This window comes from Nesoenas mayeri (genome assembly GCF_963082525.1).
Source record: "Nesoenas mayeri genome assembly, chromosome: 1".
NCBI classification, from domain to species: Eukaryota; Metazoa; Chordata; class Aves; order Columbiformes; family Columbidae; genus Nesoenas; species Nesoenas mayeri.
In genome coordinates this window covers 186,249,568-186,264,091 of record NC_137541.1, presented here as the reverse complement: position 1 = coordinate 186,264,091, position 14,524 = coordinate 186,249,568, and the positions used below count along the sequence as shown (strand labels likewise).

General features: G+C 39.5%; 1 protein-coding gene across 1 annotated transcript in view; it reads left to right on the top strand.

The window, feature by feature from the left end:
* Nucleotides 1-14,524, top strand: part of LOC308053372 (complement C4-A-like) — a gene marked incomplete at its 3' end in the record, with an annotated part of 49,243 nt that overhangs the window by 18,399 nt on the left and 16,320 nt on the right. Inside the window, 14 exon segments of the mRNA XM_080364222.1 lie at nt 1,599-1,790; nt 2,810-2,959; nt 3,367-3,493; nt 3,862-3,933; nt 4,913-5,113; nt 6,036-6,147; nt 6,375-6,445; nt 7,215-7,354; nt 8,386-8,598; nt 9,711-9,762; nt 10,289-10,369; nt 11,405-11,608; nt 12,957-13,032; nt 13,564-13,720. Of these exon segments, the coding sequence (XP_080220348.1) occupies nt 1,599-1,790; nt 2,810-2,959; nt 3,367-3,493; nt 3,862-3,933; nt 4,913-5,113; nt 6,036-6,147; nt 6,375-6,445; nt 7,215-7,354; nt 8,386-8,598; nt 9,711-9,762; nt 10,289-10,369; nt 11,405-11,608; nt 12,957-13,032; nt 13,564-13,720 (1,848 nt within the window).

The following is a 14,524-nucleotide window of genomic DNA, read 5'->3' as shown; positions in this document are numbered from 1 at the left end:
CGAAAGCTGAAATCCTAGAGAGATAATTTCTATTATGGCTATGGCAATTTGATTTCTCTTGATCCAGATATTGTTCCTTCCCACTCCTTCCAGTCTGTATTCTTTACTTGTAATAAGCCAATATTAGTTATTATTTTTATTAGTCTTATTCCCATAAATATCCCTGTTTCAGCTATTACAGAACTTCCCACCTTATTATGGGCAGATCATATATATATGTAAGATTCTGTCCCTGCAACTAGAAGACCTAATCATCTTATAGGGGACCTTGAATATCTCAGAAATGCCTTTTGTAGTTAACTATTACTTATTTCATAAATATCATGTAATTTTTATGTTACCATGGCTTCGTATTACCTGTACCTGGTATTAGTTAACAGGTAGGTCACAGTTATCTCCAACAAATAATGTCATGAGTGATCACTGAAAGCACTGACTGTGATGGTCTTAAATAGCATCCTGAAATTGGGTTTGAAAGGCAGGAAACAATCCTCCTCAGTCTGAGTCCAAGAATGCAAAGCATTTACTTTGTTGAAGGAGTAAAATGTGTTCATGAATACATTCCAGGAGTGAATCTGTTAAACGTCAAATGTGTTTAAATGTCCTTCCCATTTCTTCGTCATAATTTCCCTTGGCAGGTTAAGTTTCCCAGGATGATAAGCACCATGGGCACCCCTTCCCATTTATTTTTAACCGGACTCTGGTATATTGGAATAATAGCATCCCTAGGAGTTAATGTTTGGGTTTTATTTTAGTGGGATGACATAGCAGAGGGTTGGAATTGCTGCTGTCAGGCTCTGTGAAGGCGCAGTGCTGGGCAGGCAGGGTGGGTGGGAGGATGGGGAAGATCCTCAGCAGTGAGGCTCTCTCCCAGACTTTGGTCACCCAAGTGAAGGCAGTGAGGATTTCAGACCAAGCTTTGTTTCAGACCATGGATTTGTTTCTTCCTGAAGCACATTTACTGTGTGTTTAGGAAAGCTGCATGTGTTTTGTTCAGGGAAGAACACTATCAGTTCTGCCCCTGTGTCTGTTCTCCACTCCTCTGACAAGCTGTGAATATTATTAGCATAAAATTGGAAGAAAGGAATTAAATAGTGCAATATGGGCTGAAATCTGTTAAAGGCCAGTCTGTGACACTTTATCCTGAATAATACTTTCTGAGTGAAACCTCCTGCTCCAACCCCTCCACACCATCTCAAAGATTCAGTACTGATGACAGATCAAATAAAGCTGATACCATCCTGGGGGTGATGACCTGTTATTGTAGAAGACAAAACCAAGAATGTTATCAGGGATTCCCTTATCAAGCTGTAAGGCTTGGTGGAGGGAGGCTGATTCATATTTAAACCTGGGCCGCAGGATGGGTGCAGTGGAGGCTTATGATCACACTCCTGTGTTAGAGGCACTGTGTGCTAGTCTCATCCAGGCTACTGGTTTGCATGCTGGGAATTGAAACTAATAAGTGCCATTAGAAGAGAATAAATTTTAAATATAAATGGCCTCAGAAAATTCTATGTATGTATACAAAGTTGTGCAACATAATGCCCAGTATGGTGTGTATTCAAAATACTAGTTTTCTGTCTGTTTTTGCCTTGCAGGTTGTGGCAAAGGGACAAACGGAGCTTCTGGGAAGGGTCCCCTCCTCAGACAAAATAATAAACCTTAAAATCACCAAGAATATGGTGCCTGCCTTTCGCTTTTTAGCTTACTACTTCACTGCTAATGAAGGCCGTCAAGAGATTGTCGCTGATTCTGTCTGGGTGGATGTTATGGATGTCTGTGAAGGAAAGGTACTTTCAAAGCAAGTAGCTTATGTTATTGTATTCTAAAATAAAAATAAAAACATGGGATATCAGCAGAGTGAGTGCAAGCCTGGGGTTAAAAAGTGAAAGACATGACGGAAATTTTGATTTTTATTGAAAAAGGGAGTCATCAGGATTCTTGCTATTAGGTATAGCTAGGAAAGGCTCCCAGGAGTGATGGCAGAGATAGCCTTCTTCCATGGGACATGTTGTGCCTCAAAGAGGTGAAAAATAGGGCTTCATACAGATAAATCCCCCTCTGGAAGTGTCTCTATATTACAAATCCACAGGGAAACATTATATTAAATGATCTTTTCACTCCTGAAAATGTTTTGGAAAAAGAAGCTAAAACTCCATTGGGAAAAAGATTCAGGAAAAAAAAAATTATCTAGCTTAATACACAAGCCAATTCTTTATTCATAAGACGACAAAACCCAGGAACATTCAAGTTGGTGTTTCTATTGATAATTTCCTATTAATCTCACAATCAACATGGATATTTCTTCTTAAACCGTAGAAGTGTCTTCATCAGATATGCACCAGATATGCATCAGATCTGAAATCTGTCATGTTGGAAAATCCAAGTGTGTGATGGCAAGGAGGTAGTACTACCACAGACTGTTTTAAGTTAGTCAGCTTTCTATGTTAATTAGTCTTTCACTGTATTTCATGGTGATTTTGTTTCCACTAGAAAATAATGAAGTGATACTGAAGGCTCTGGTTCAGCAAGCCTTTACACACTTCTTTAATTCCCATTGGCACTTAAGTGTCATTGAAAGGCAGCATCCAATGTCCTGCACAGACACACCTTTCAACCCCCGCGTTGTCCTCCAGTGGGAGATATCTGCTTCTGTATCTTCCAAAAGGCAGGATCCCAGGCAGAAACACCACAAAACAGGAACACCCCTCAGCCTCTGACTGCTGACAGTCAGGGCTGACAGTATTCCCTCCCCACAGGGTCTTTTATTAACAAATGTGACATTTTTGTTTCAATCTTTTCTATTTAGATTAAAGTGACAACAGAAAAAGAGATGTACAAACCAACAGAAAGCATCAATTTACTGATTGAAACGGACCATGCAGGAGCAGTTGCCTTGGCTGCAGTTGATAAAGCAGTTTTTATCCTGAACAAGAAAAACAAGCTTACAGCCAAAAATGTAAGATATATCTAAGAAGAAGATACCACATCTACTATTTAAACAAAATTTTCCGTTACTAATGAGAGGATCAAAATTTAATTAATTACTATTAATTGCTTAAACACAGCTTTGCTAAACTTGAAAATGTTTTTGCTTTGCAATTTAGGATCTGTTTAAAATGAATGATATATTTAAGATAGAGATTTCCATGCTACAGCAGACAAATTTGTTAATTAGAAAAGCATTACTTGAAAGCATTCCCTAACTAAAGCACCCCTCAGATTTAATCTGTTCTCAAATGCAGCTTGTACCACTAGCTTGTCTTGTTTCTGTGAGTCAAAGGCTACAAGAATTTTTTTAATATGTATTAAAAAAAAAACCTTTTGCAAGTGTGTACAGTCCTTCCATGCTCTTTTATTTGGCAGGTATTTAATGCTATGAAATCGTATGATCTTGGATGTTCTGCAGGTGGTGGTGCAGACAGTGTTCAAGTTTTTACTGATGTTGGTCTGGCCTTTTTATCAAATACAATTAAATCAAATGCTCGGGAAGGTAAGTGCGATCTGCCCTTTAGTTTAGGTGTTTCTGAAAGACCACTATAGATCTGGGGAGGTTGGTTATTTAAAAATCAGAAATATTTTATCCTGATGTTGTAAGATTTCCCTTGCCTATGGATGTTTCTTCTTCTGTTCTTCCAATGAGCGCTGGCCGCCCAAATTGTCCAGATTGTGGCTGCTGGTCCCTTGGTGCCCAGCTCAGCTAGGTGGGCAGCAGTTGGCCAGGGCTGGAAGCTGACTTAGCAAATGTGGATCTTCTGTGAATGAGATGGGTCCTGAGATGGTTCTCCCATGAATGACCTGAATGATCAGGCTGTTACTGTCTTAGTATCATGATCAAGCTCTTCTCTTCTGCTTTCCCAGGCTATAGCTGCCTCCAGGTTACCAGAAGGCAGAAGCGATCTTTGGATTTTCAGAAGAAAATGTCAGGAATTGGTATGTCTGCTCATCTGGGTGGCCTGAAAGGCTTAGCTGGGGGAGGCAAAGGGAACTGGCTTAGATATAGGGGGCAAGAGCTGATAGCATAGTGAAGGATACCAACATATTCATAATCTCAAGTCTTGCATTAAATGCCAGAGCCTATCACAAATGTGTATACTAAAATGTGACCTGATGCATCATATCTGTCAAAACTACCCAAACTACAAAACCAAAGAGTGGCCTGTCTGCAAATGGAAACTAATTCACCGTTTTGTAATCGCAAATGTGAAGGACTTCTACTACATGTCATGGAATCAGTCAAAACTTTTAAGTTTTTCAAAATTATTTCTACTGACAGAAAATATTTTATAGATCCTATTTTTTTCTTGACAGTATGCTTTGAAACTGTGCCAGCTTTGGTACTTTGTGCTCCAATTAAGAGAAGAGCTAGTGCAGTATTTGGAATAAATTTTAAAAAACCAAAAAAGTTTACACAAATTGGTATTTCCTTGCCAGAAGACATGTAGGCCTGAAGCTGGGATCTTCTTTATTTTTTATTTATTCAAGAATAAGAACACTGCCACACTGTCATGGCTATTTCTATCAAGATGTCTAAGTCTAGTCTGCCAAGGAGGTGTTTTTAATTCAGTCTGAATTTGAAGAGAAAGGAGTGGAATGGGATGGAATGGGAATAGAATAGAATAGAATAGAATAGAATAGAATAGAATAGAATAGAATACAATACAATACAATACAATACAATACAATACAATACAATACAATACAATACAATACAATAAGAAGAGAATGCCCATGCTTTCCTCCTGTGTTTGTGGACTTTTTTTTGAATGGAGAACAAGTCTGCAGCTGAAGGTAGACTGTTGCAATAACAATTAACATTAACTCCAAGGAATGACAGGAATTAGCATGATAAACACCTTTATGTCTACTGCTACTTCCACAGCATTAATTCTGGATTTCAATTATATTGCAGCCAGCAAATATCGAAACACTGATCTACAAAAATGCTGTGAAGATGGCATGAAACCAAATCCCATGAGGTTTTCTTGTGAGAAAAGGCTAACAAGGGTGAATGGCTCCCCTGAATGCAGGAAAGCCTTCCAGGAGTGCTGCGAGAACGCCACAGCCCTCAGGAAGGCAGGGAGGAAGACAATCAGAGTGGGCTTGGCACGATGTAAAGAACGGGGGCATGCAACTGTCTGAAGAAAAATACCCTTCACGTGGTGGCAAGGGAGGGTTAATGGGCATTTAATGCTGTGGGGCCGGCAGGGGGGAAGATTTCACATCACCATTTCAGTGAGCCCTGGTATGCTGCAGCATCCACACCTCGTTGCATCTTCACAACTGTGCACTGTGAAAGTGGGAGTGGGGTGGGATAAAAGGATTTGGTTAACCACCTTTGAACCCGGGACAGGTTTATGGAGGGGTTGTTGGCCCCTACCTGCACCCCAGCAGGCTGCGAATGGCAGAGCAGAGGAGGATGGTTGTCTCCATTCAGGGGTCCAAGTGATCTCAGATTCATGACTATTCATGATGATTTTATTAGTGGTACTACTGTTTAACACCCGAATATCTCCAAAACACCACCTGATGAGAAGAGGCCACTTCAGCCACAGTCAATTTTATTGCTTTCTTCCTTTCTTCTTCCCAAAGTCTTTCTCTGATCACACAGGAGCTCATGTCACACACAGGGGGTAGGGGGAGGGGAAGTATTTCCTGTTGAAAATGACCATATTCAAAGTGTAATTTCTGCTACCATTTTTCTCAGAGCTCCCTTTTCACACGTTGTCACAAAAATGGGAGGGTGGGAACATCTTTGCCACACATTGTTAAAATGAAGTATTTTCTTGCTTGGCAACTTATAATTATTGAACTTGGAAAAAAGAATTATCCTTTTGTTCAATTATAATCTTTGATCACTCCTTCTCTTTTTTTCAGCTTTTTTTTTTTTAATGCACAAGGTGAAACCCAGATGAAGTCTTTACATTCAGAGTATTTTTCATGCTGCTTTCTCTCTGACAAACTGACTCCCTGCAAGACAGTGTCAGGCCAGCAGCCAAAGACTTCAGAACAGAAACCCCACTTTTGTTTTTCAGACTATGATGATTATGAAGAAGTGTTTGATGAATTCTCTGTCAACTTGCGCACTTATTTTCCTGAGAGCTGGTGGTGGAATGTTGAAGAAGTGAAAAACCCTGGAAACCATAGGTACTGTATTACCTCACTAGGTGAATATGTCTAAATTTGTGCTGTAAAATGTATATAAATATCAACATTATGTGTTATCTGATACAGAAGACTTCAGAATATTTGGAAGTGCTTTGTGTCCACAACAGAGGGAATTATTTTTCCCCTTACAATACCCAAAATTCAGCAAATGACAATGTTTACATTTTATATGTCCTTCCTAATACATTTTGTTTTGTATTTCTTAGTGTACAAAACTTTGCTCCTGACTCTATAACTACCTGGGAAGTTCAAGCAATAAGCATATCTCCCCAAAAAGGTATAAGTATAGGGTATTTTATTTGGTTTCTTTCTATGGATGACAATATATATATTTTTAAAACAGAGATATAATGTTAGGTTGACAGAGTGAGACAGTCTGTACAGAAAAACATCAAGTGTTTTGATCATGATATTTACTCCTTTCTTTTATGCCATGTTAAAAGCCCAGCTAGAATTTAATGGATAGATACATATTTAGAAAAAACAACACAAAGTAGCCTCTGAAGGAAGATGGATTATACAATCAAAACTGCCTCCTTTCAAATCAAGAAACCATCTCACTTTAGCTTCCACATGGCCAGGAAGCCACAAGAAAGTTAGCAGTAATAACATCAGTTTTAGTTGAATATTTCTGGGAGCGAGTGAGTTCTCGCCATCTCATAGAAGCATAAAAGTCCTTGACCTCTAGAAAACCAGGGAAGAGAAGAGCTCCAAGAGACCAGCAGAGGATCAGCAAGGGCTGGACACCAGAGAGCCCAGGTTCCCAGGTGCTGCTCCATGGGGGCTTCTGGGCATTGGCCAGGACCACACAGAGGGGGACAAAAGGTCCACCTGGTACTGCCCGCTCCCCTTCAGAAAGGGAGGCTCATCCAAGGGGTGCAGTGATGGGCATGGAGTTCATTTATAGAAAGCAAGGAAATGATCATTGTGTTTTAAAAATGGCTTTTGCAGGGAAAGTTTTGACTAGACACCTAACTGTTTATCAACTGATGATAAGCGTTTAATTCTCAGCTCTGTTTTGTTTCATTTTGTTTTTCTTATCTCAGGTTTCTGCATAGCTAACCCACACACCTTTGCAGTTTTCAAAGACTTTTTTGTATCCCTGAGATTACCATACTCAGTCAGACGACATGAACAACTAGAAATAAAAGCAGTGGTGTACAACTATCTGCCCAATGATCTCCAGGTAGTGTTACCATGAACTACTGTGCTATACACATCAAGCTAGATAGATATATAGCTATGTAGTAATTTAATGTAAATGACCCAGCCACCTTTCAGTGCCCTCCTACAACCCAGACACTACACTTCCATTTTTAAAGTCTCCCCAAGAATTCTCCCCAATTATAGAATATTTATTTTACCATATTACACAGCCAGGTACTCTTTTGCTGTTTGACAATCCGGGCTACACTCAGCTGCCAGGCAAGCAGGTACACAAGATACAGAGCTAAGTCATTAGCACGCAATCTGATATATTAGCCAGAAAATTCATTGTGCATACAATGCAAAGCCACTTTTTGTCTGCATGTGAGACCCATCCAGCTCTGCATATGGCCACAGTTGTCACTGGGCTTAGGGACTCCATCATTCTCAGGCTGATGCTCTTTTTTCATCCCTTCGCATTTCTCAGCTCTGATTCACCAGCATCTTCTGAACTGTGTTGAATGGTGTAGAGCTGGAATATGTAACAATGTACTATCCTTCTTATCTCCCTCTGGGTCAGGGACAGACCAAAACTATATGGCAAATTCAGTGTAACAAAGAAATACTACCTGATTTACTTTCACAGCCCTAGTCAATGTAGATGAATGTTAATAGGGTCATAGAATAATTTAGGATGGCAGAGACTTTCAGTGATCTCTAGTCCAATCTGCTGCTCAGAGCATGTCCAGTTACAGCAGGTTGTTCAGGGCCTTGTCCAGTCAGAGATGGAGTACCTGGAAGGACAGAGACTCCACAAACTCTTTGAACAAGCTGTGTCAGCATTTGATCACCTCTTGGTGAGAAAGTATTCCCATTTTATAAATGGACAATAGTAAATTCAGGGGAGCAAACTGAAAAAACACTTTCTGCCTTGCAAAATGTCTGTGCTGCTATTTCTATTTTAAGCAAAGCTAGTCTCCTGTTATACATATTCCTCATTTCCCATTCTCATGTAGACTTGGTGGAGGTGGAGAATGAAGTCTGATGTCAGGCATTGCCTTGTCCCCACAGGTTAGAGTGACGATGGAGGCAGTGAAAGGGCTGTGCACCGCAGAGGCGAGGGAGAAGCCTGTGAGGTTGACGCTGGTGGCCAAGGGGAACTCTGCAACACCAGCCTACTTCTCAGTTGTCCCTCTGACTGTGGGGGAAATTCCAATTACTATCATTGCTCTTGACACAGTTACTGGGCACAGTGACAGCATTAGGAAGAACCTCAATGTTGTGGTAGGTATAACTAGTCAAGAACAGGCATGTCACGAATACTGTGTTTCTCCTCAAACATAATATTCACTGTATGTGCAGCTCTCATGGAGGGAGTGAAACCCTAAAAACATAAGTCTGGAAGCGATATCAGGAAACCTGTTCCTCAGCAAGGACTGAGCTATAGCATGGGGAAGAAATTAAACCCAGTGATTGGTTTGTGAGTAGTGCACATGGAAAGAATTGTTCTGCAAAGCAAAATGGCAACATTTTACTCATCACATAGCAACAACTTCCTTTATACAGTCAGTGCTCAACTCTTAATCTTAAATTTCCATCTGCTTCATCAGTATTTATAAAAAGTCTTTTGCCCCTATGAAGAGAAGATTGATGTTTGTCTAGGAATATTCTGAGAAGGAAATAGTCTCTGCTAGACATAAACTTTAAACTTATGTTATTCCTTATTCAAAGCTTAACAATTGCATCAGTAAAACAAATACAGGAAAACAAAGATGTTTTATTGATTATTTAATACATTCATTCTCTTTCAAAATGATGAAGAATAAGAGCTTTTTAATAAAAATTACTTTTGTCACATGCCATAACTTTTCTAGGGATAGACACAGTCTCAGAGTTCGGTGCTACACTAAAATACTAAATGTGTCCATAAAAATAGCTTATTAAAATATAGACTGTTGGGAGAGGAATGAATGGAAATAAGAAGGAAAGAAAAGTTTCAGTTTTACCAAGAAGATGAACTGAGAACTTGGTGGATTTCATAAATGAGAGGTTTATAAAAGTGAGTCCACCTGTGAACTCAACTTGCATGGCTTACAAAGCTGAGAATAAACTTTGAAGTTTAATTTTCCTGGGTTATTTTTGGTTAAAGAAATTTCATCCAGGGAATGTGTCAATAATAACAAAAAAAGTCAGTAGCATTCACTAGGATTTAAACTGGAAGACTGAAATTCTAATTTCAAGCTTTAGTTTCACCTGGAGAGGAATCTCACTCCACAATAACCTATTTCTGCCATCTGCTGGTCTAGTGCAAGGGCAGAGATCACAGTTGTCACGCAGCTTAATTTCAGGTGCGAGCGCTTGCAAAAGTTTTGACTTCTCTTTCCTCAATTGTACAGGCTGAAGGTGTTTTACAGAGAGAAGAAAAGACCATTTGCATCAATAGCGACTGTAAGTTACTCAAAAGCATTAGATACAGATGAGGTTTGGCGCAGAGACAGGTTGTAAAGCCTAGTGTCAACATCTGATGAGTTCAGTGAAATACTTATCAAAGTACAAACTTTGCTTTAATTGACCAAAACTTGTTATAAAATCTCTTCAACCAATACATAGCAAAAGACTCAGAAAAAAATCCTTTCATTCTCTACGTTTAGAATTGATTTGTATTATGTCTGTGTTTCAAAGTAGCATTCTTTAAATATTAAGGTGACATCCATTTCGTAGACTAATGTATCTTAAAAGGCATTAAAAATCAGCCTTATTTCAAGCCAAAAAATATTATGAATGATGGAAAATCAAATCAATTTAAGAAACATAAATGTATTTCTTTTCATAAATTGCCTTTCAACATGTCTGATGACATCTCTGTCACAATTGCCAACTGTGAGATGTTTAATAAGCATGTTCTAAAATGACACAGTATGTTTTTATGTTTAAAGAGTTTGAATGTAGATCTCTGTTTATTATTTATTTACAGTGAAGTCCCAGACACTTGACCTGAACAGACCATCTGATATGGTACCGGGTTCTGATAGTCATGTGTTTGTTAGCCTGAAAGGTAAACATAATTTTTTTGCAATAATTTTTCTGCAATAGTTTTTCCGTAGGTGACAAGAAACATGCACCTTTTTCTGCTCATTTCTGAACAGAGATTCTCCATTCCCTCCTAGTTTTTCTGTCATGGCTCAAATGGTCTGGGCTGCATGCACAGGTCATAAAACAAAACAGCATCAGGCTGATCCAGTAACTTTCCTAATTACTTCTTCTCACTTATATTGGATATAATTGCTTTATGCAGTCCATCCTGCCTCACTGTGTCCAGGCTAACTTATGGGAAGGATGGAGGAGAAAAGAAACCTCCTTTTCTAGTAACCCCACACTGCATGAAGTTTTGTAGAAATCTGCCCTACTCTTCAGAAATAAGGATATCGGACTCTGATGTGTAAGTTCTGAAAAGTTCTGTTTTTCTAGAGAAGATACATGCAATCATATATTCATTAAATCAAAAGATCGTATACATATATATACACATATATATTTTAAAAATATCTACTAACAAGTACTCTTGTTAATGATAAAAATATTTTTTTTCCCAGAAAATGTAAAAGAATACATTCTTGACACAAAAATTGATGGCTTCCATTTCAAATCCCTGTTCTAAAGTATGAGGATGCTTGAATTCATCAAATGAGAAAACTGCATGGCAGGGGGGCAGGGCGCTGAAATGTACACAAAATGTTTGGTGTGATTAAGGAACGATCTTTTTGGCCTCTGTGGGCAGATCAAGGCTGGTTTGACAAGAATTTTTCAGCCCAAACCTGAAGAACCAGTCTTTCCTCCTCTCCTTGTTTCCCTGCCTCCAGTAGCCTCAGGACTCTCCTTCATGCTCCTTCTCTGCCCCAGCCTCCTTTCTCCAGGGTTCCCAGGGGGCTGGCAACTCGTCCTTCTCCAACCTTACAAAGTAGCAGAAAACAGCATTTAATAATAAAAATTATCAGGCCACGCTGGAGTGTCAACCTATGGTTAATAACACCTTTCTTCATGTTATACCAGACAGCTTTAAATACGTTATGGCTTTTGTTTTATACAACAGGAAATATTATGGACCAGCCTATTGAAAATTGTCTTAGTCTCACTGGGGTTGAGAAACTCATTCAAGTGCCCACGGGCTGTGCAGAGCAAACAATGGTGAAAATGGCCCCTGCAGTCTATGCTATTGAGTACTTGGATGCCAGTGAGCAATGGGCGAACTTTGATCCTGAAAAGAAGGATGAAGCCATTAGCATGATTGAAAAAGGTATGCAGAACCAAACCAAACAACCAATCAACCAAACAGGACTGCTACCCTATTGCATTGCACACCAACTATTGCTGCTTGCCCAAGGAGTGAACATTGCCTTAACAGAGCCACACAAAAATGCCTCTGACAATCTGCAGACAGACAAGAGAAACAGAACTGTTGTGGAGGATTTAGATGACTAATTGCTTACACCTGATATTGTACAGTATCGGCATTCACACTCCACCCTCTCTGTTACCTAATTTAGAAGCAGAAAGCAAAACCTGAGCTGATCAATGTCAACTCTTCCCAGAGTAAACGGACAGCAAAGGCCAGTTTATCATTTCCTCCTAATGTAGATGAGCAAAACAGATCAAGATGAATCATGCCCTAAAAATGTGCTTAGGGTGTCCAGCTGGGATGTAGACATCTCTGCTGGAGATATCTGTAGTTGGCAAGAGGACTATCACTAAAGAAACTCCCAACAATAATAACTATTTTGACACTTTCTCTTCCACACTCCTTCACGCATTTCCATGAGCTAGAACGACTCCAACAGCCTTGGACCAACCCAAGGAGCATTCCAGCTCACAGGCACCAACACAGAGCCCAAGATTTAGCAGTATTGTAGCAGGCACAGCTGATCTTTCTAACTGTAGTGCTGTGCACATGGCATAAGGCAAAATAATGCACCAGGCAACAAGGGACACACATTTCATCAGTGAAAAATAGGAGTATAAATAGAAATTAAAAACATAGTAGCAGTTGCTGAATGGAGGTCTTTGCCTTTTTATCTAACATTACCTGAAGTGACATGATACCCTGCTGATTAGTATTTGGTACTATCTGCAGCATTTAGTCCCAATTTATGCTTTTATTGATTCTTATCGAAGTTCACCAGGGTAGAAAATGGGCTACGTGGCTGTGATACTGACTGTGTCAAGGTAACAGCAGCCAAGATCAGAGGCTGTAAGTCATGACTTCTAAGCCTATGTCTAACCCAAGGGATGAAGTTATGTGTTTATTCCATGTACTATATAGTCAATGTTTTGAAAAGTTGCCAATGATGGGAAATAAGTTTCCCAAGATTCACTACACAGAAAATGCTTTGTAACTACAGACATCTGCAGTTTTCAGTTTATTCTCCTGAATTAAGTCAAACAGGGCAGAATACCTTCTACACCTAGTGCTTTTTCTGCATCAAAGGCCTGCTGACCCAGTCATCTTCTCCTTCATGTACTAGTGAACACCTCCATGTACTCTTCCATGACTCAATACTGAACATGTCCATGTTAATATGATACATGAAAATGCCCAATAAACATGTGTATTCCCTGAACAATTATGTGCTGTCTTGTTCATGCAGGTTATACTAGACTGCTTGAGTTTCAGAAGGTGGATGGTTCCTACGGAGCATTTAAGAAAACACCCAGTAGTATATGGTACGTGTATTTTTCAGTTCTCTTTTGGGTTTTTTTGGTTTTGGTTGTTTTTTGGGGGGGATGTGTTGTGGTTTGTTTTTTTGTTGGGGGGTGGGAGAGTGTTTGTATGTATATATGTGTGTTTTGGGTTTGTGGCTTTTTTTGTTCTGGTTTCTTTCATTTTTTTTCCAAAATACCTCCATTATCATTTAATGCATTAGAAGTGTTCCAGGCGGGCAGGGGGGCATGGATTTTCAAAATCTGGTGGGTATGTTGTGGCCTATATACTTTTACCATGGATAGGCAGCCATGTAAGTATCTGAGCACGTTTAGTCCTTGCTGAAGGAGACTTATACTGAGCCACTGATTATTTTGCGTTTGCCACAGAGCAGAGATGTTCACACTGATGTCGAGTGATAACTCACTAGGTTCCAGTCAGTGCACTATATTGGAGATGAGTCTATATACAAAATTAATATGTTTCTTTTTCTGTCAATATTCTCTTCTATAAGTATATATCAGCACAAGTTTGGAACATTTTCTTTTGTGCAGGTTAACAGCCTTTATTGTTAAAGTACTCACAAGGTCCAAATATTACATTAGTGTCCAAGACAGTCACATACGCAACTCAGTTTCCTACTTGACTAATCAACAGCAGCCAGATGATTCATTCCATGACCATCACCCAGTATATGACAGGACTATGCAGGTGGGTCATCTGTATTTACAATAATCTGTTGCACATTTAGGGCTGATAGGGATTGAAAAGAATATTGTGAGTTGTTGAGTAACAAGAAAAGTAACTAAAGAAAGATGTAATGTAAAATGAATTTGTTAAAACATCTGTTATGTCAGAGATGCATAGCTAGCACTCCATCTCCTTTATCATTTGATCCTTAAAAAATTTTACAGCTGACCTATGCCTCCAGAGCGCTTAGAAAATTAGTTCTGAGATCTTTGCGCTTGTGTCACAGAGGCAACCCAAAAGTCAATTTAGGCAGTCAACAAGCTACAAACAGATGTTATTCTAACCAGAGATGTTTAACAGAAAACAACTACAAATAGGGTTTATTAAAAATTGTTCAGCACTCCAGTAACATTATACAACACAGGTCCAGATATTGGTTGGGACTTCAATTACTACACAACTGACTCAAACTCAAAGGGATCAGATTCCAAAACTCTAGTGTTCAAAAATGTGCATCTCCGTGTGAAAGTGAGGACTCTCAAGGGTATCCAGATCATTTACCAGGTTGATAAGATGTCTCAGCCCCTAAGGAATGCTCCTCAGTTGGCAAGTCCAAGGAGGTGAGTCTTCTACTGCATACCCACTGCTCCAAGGAAGACCAACTCAAAAGGGTTTCTACTGGGCTCCATTTATACCCTAGTTGAATCTGAGCTGTGGCCACTTATGGTAGTTGTCCAGAAACTTCTCTCAACCAAGGTGTCTCATTGGCCAAAGGCCCTGTCTGTCAACCAAGGGGACCATGCTGGTCCATCAGCCTGGAAGTTT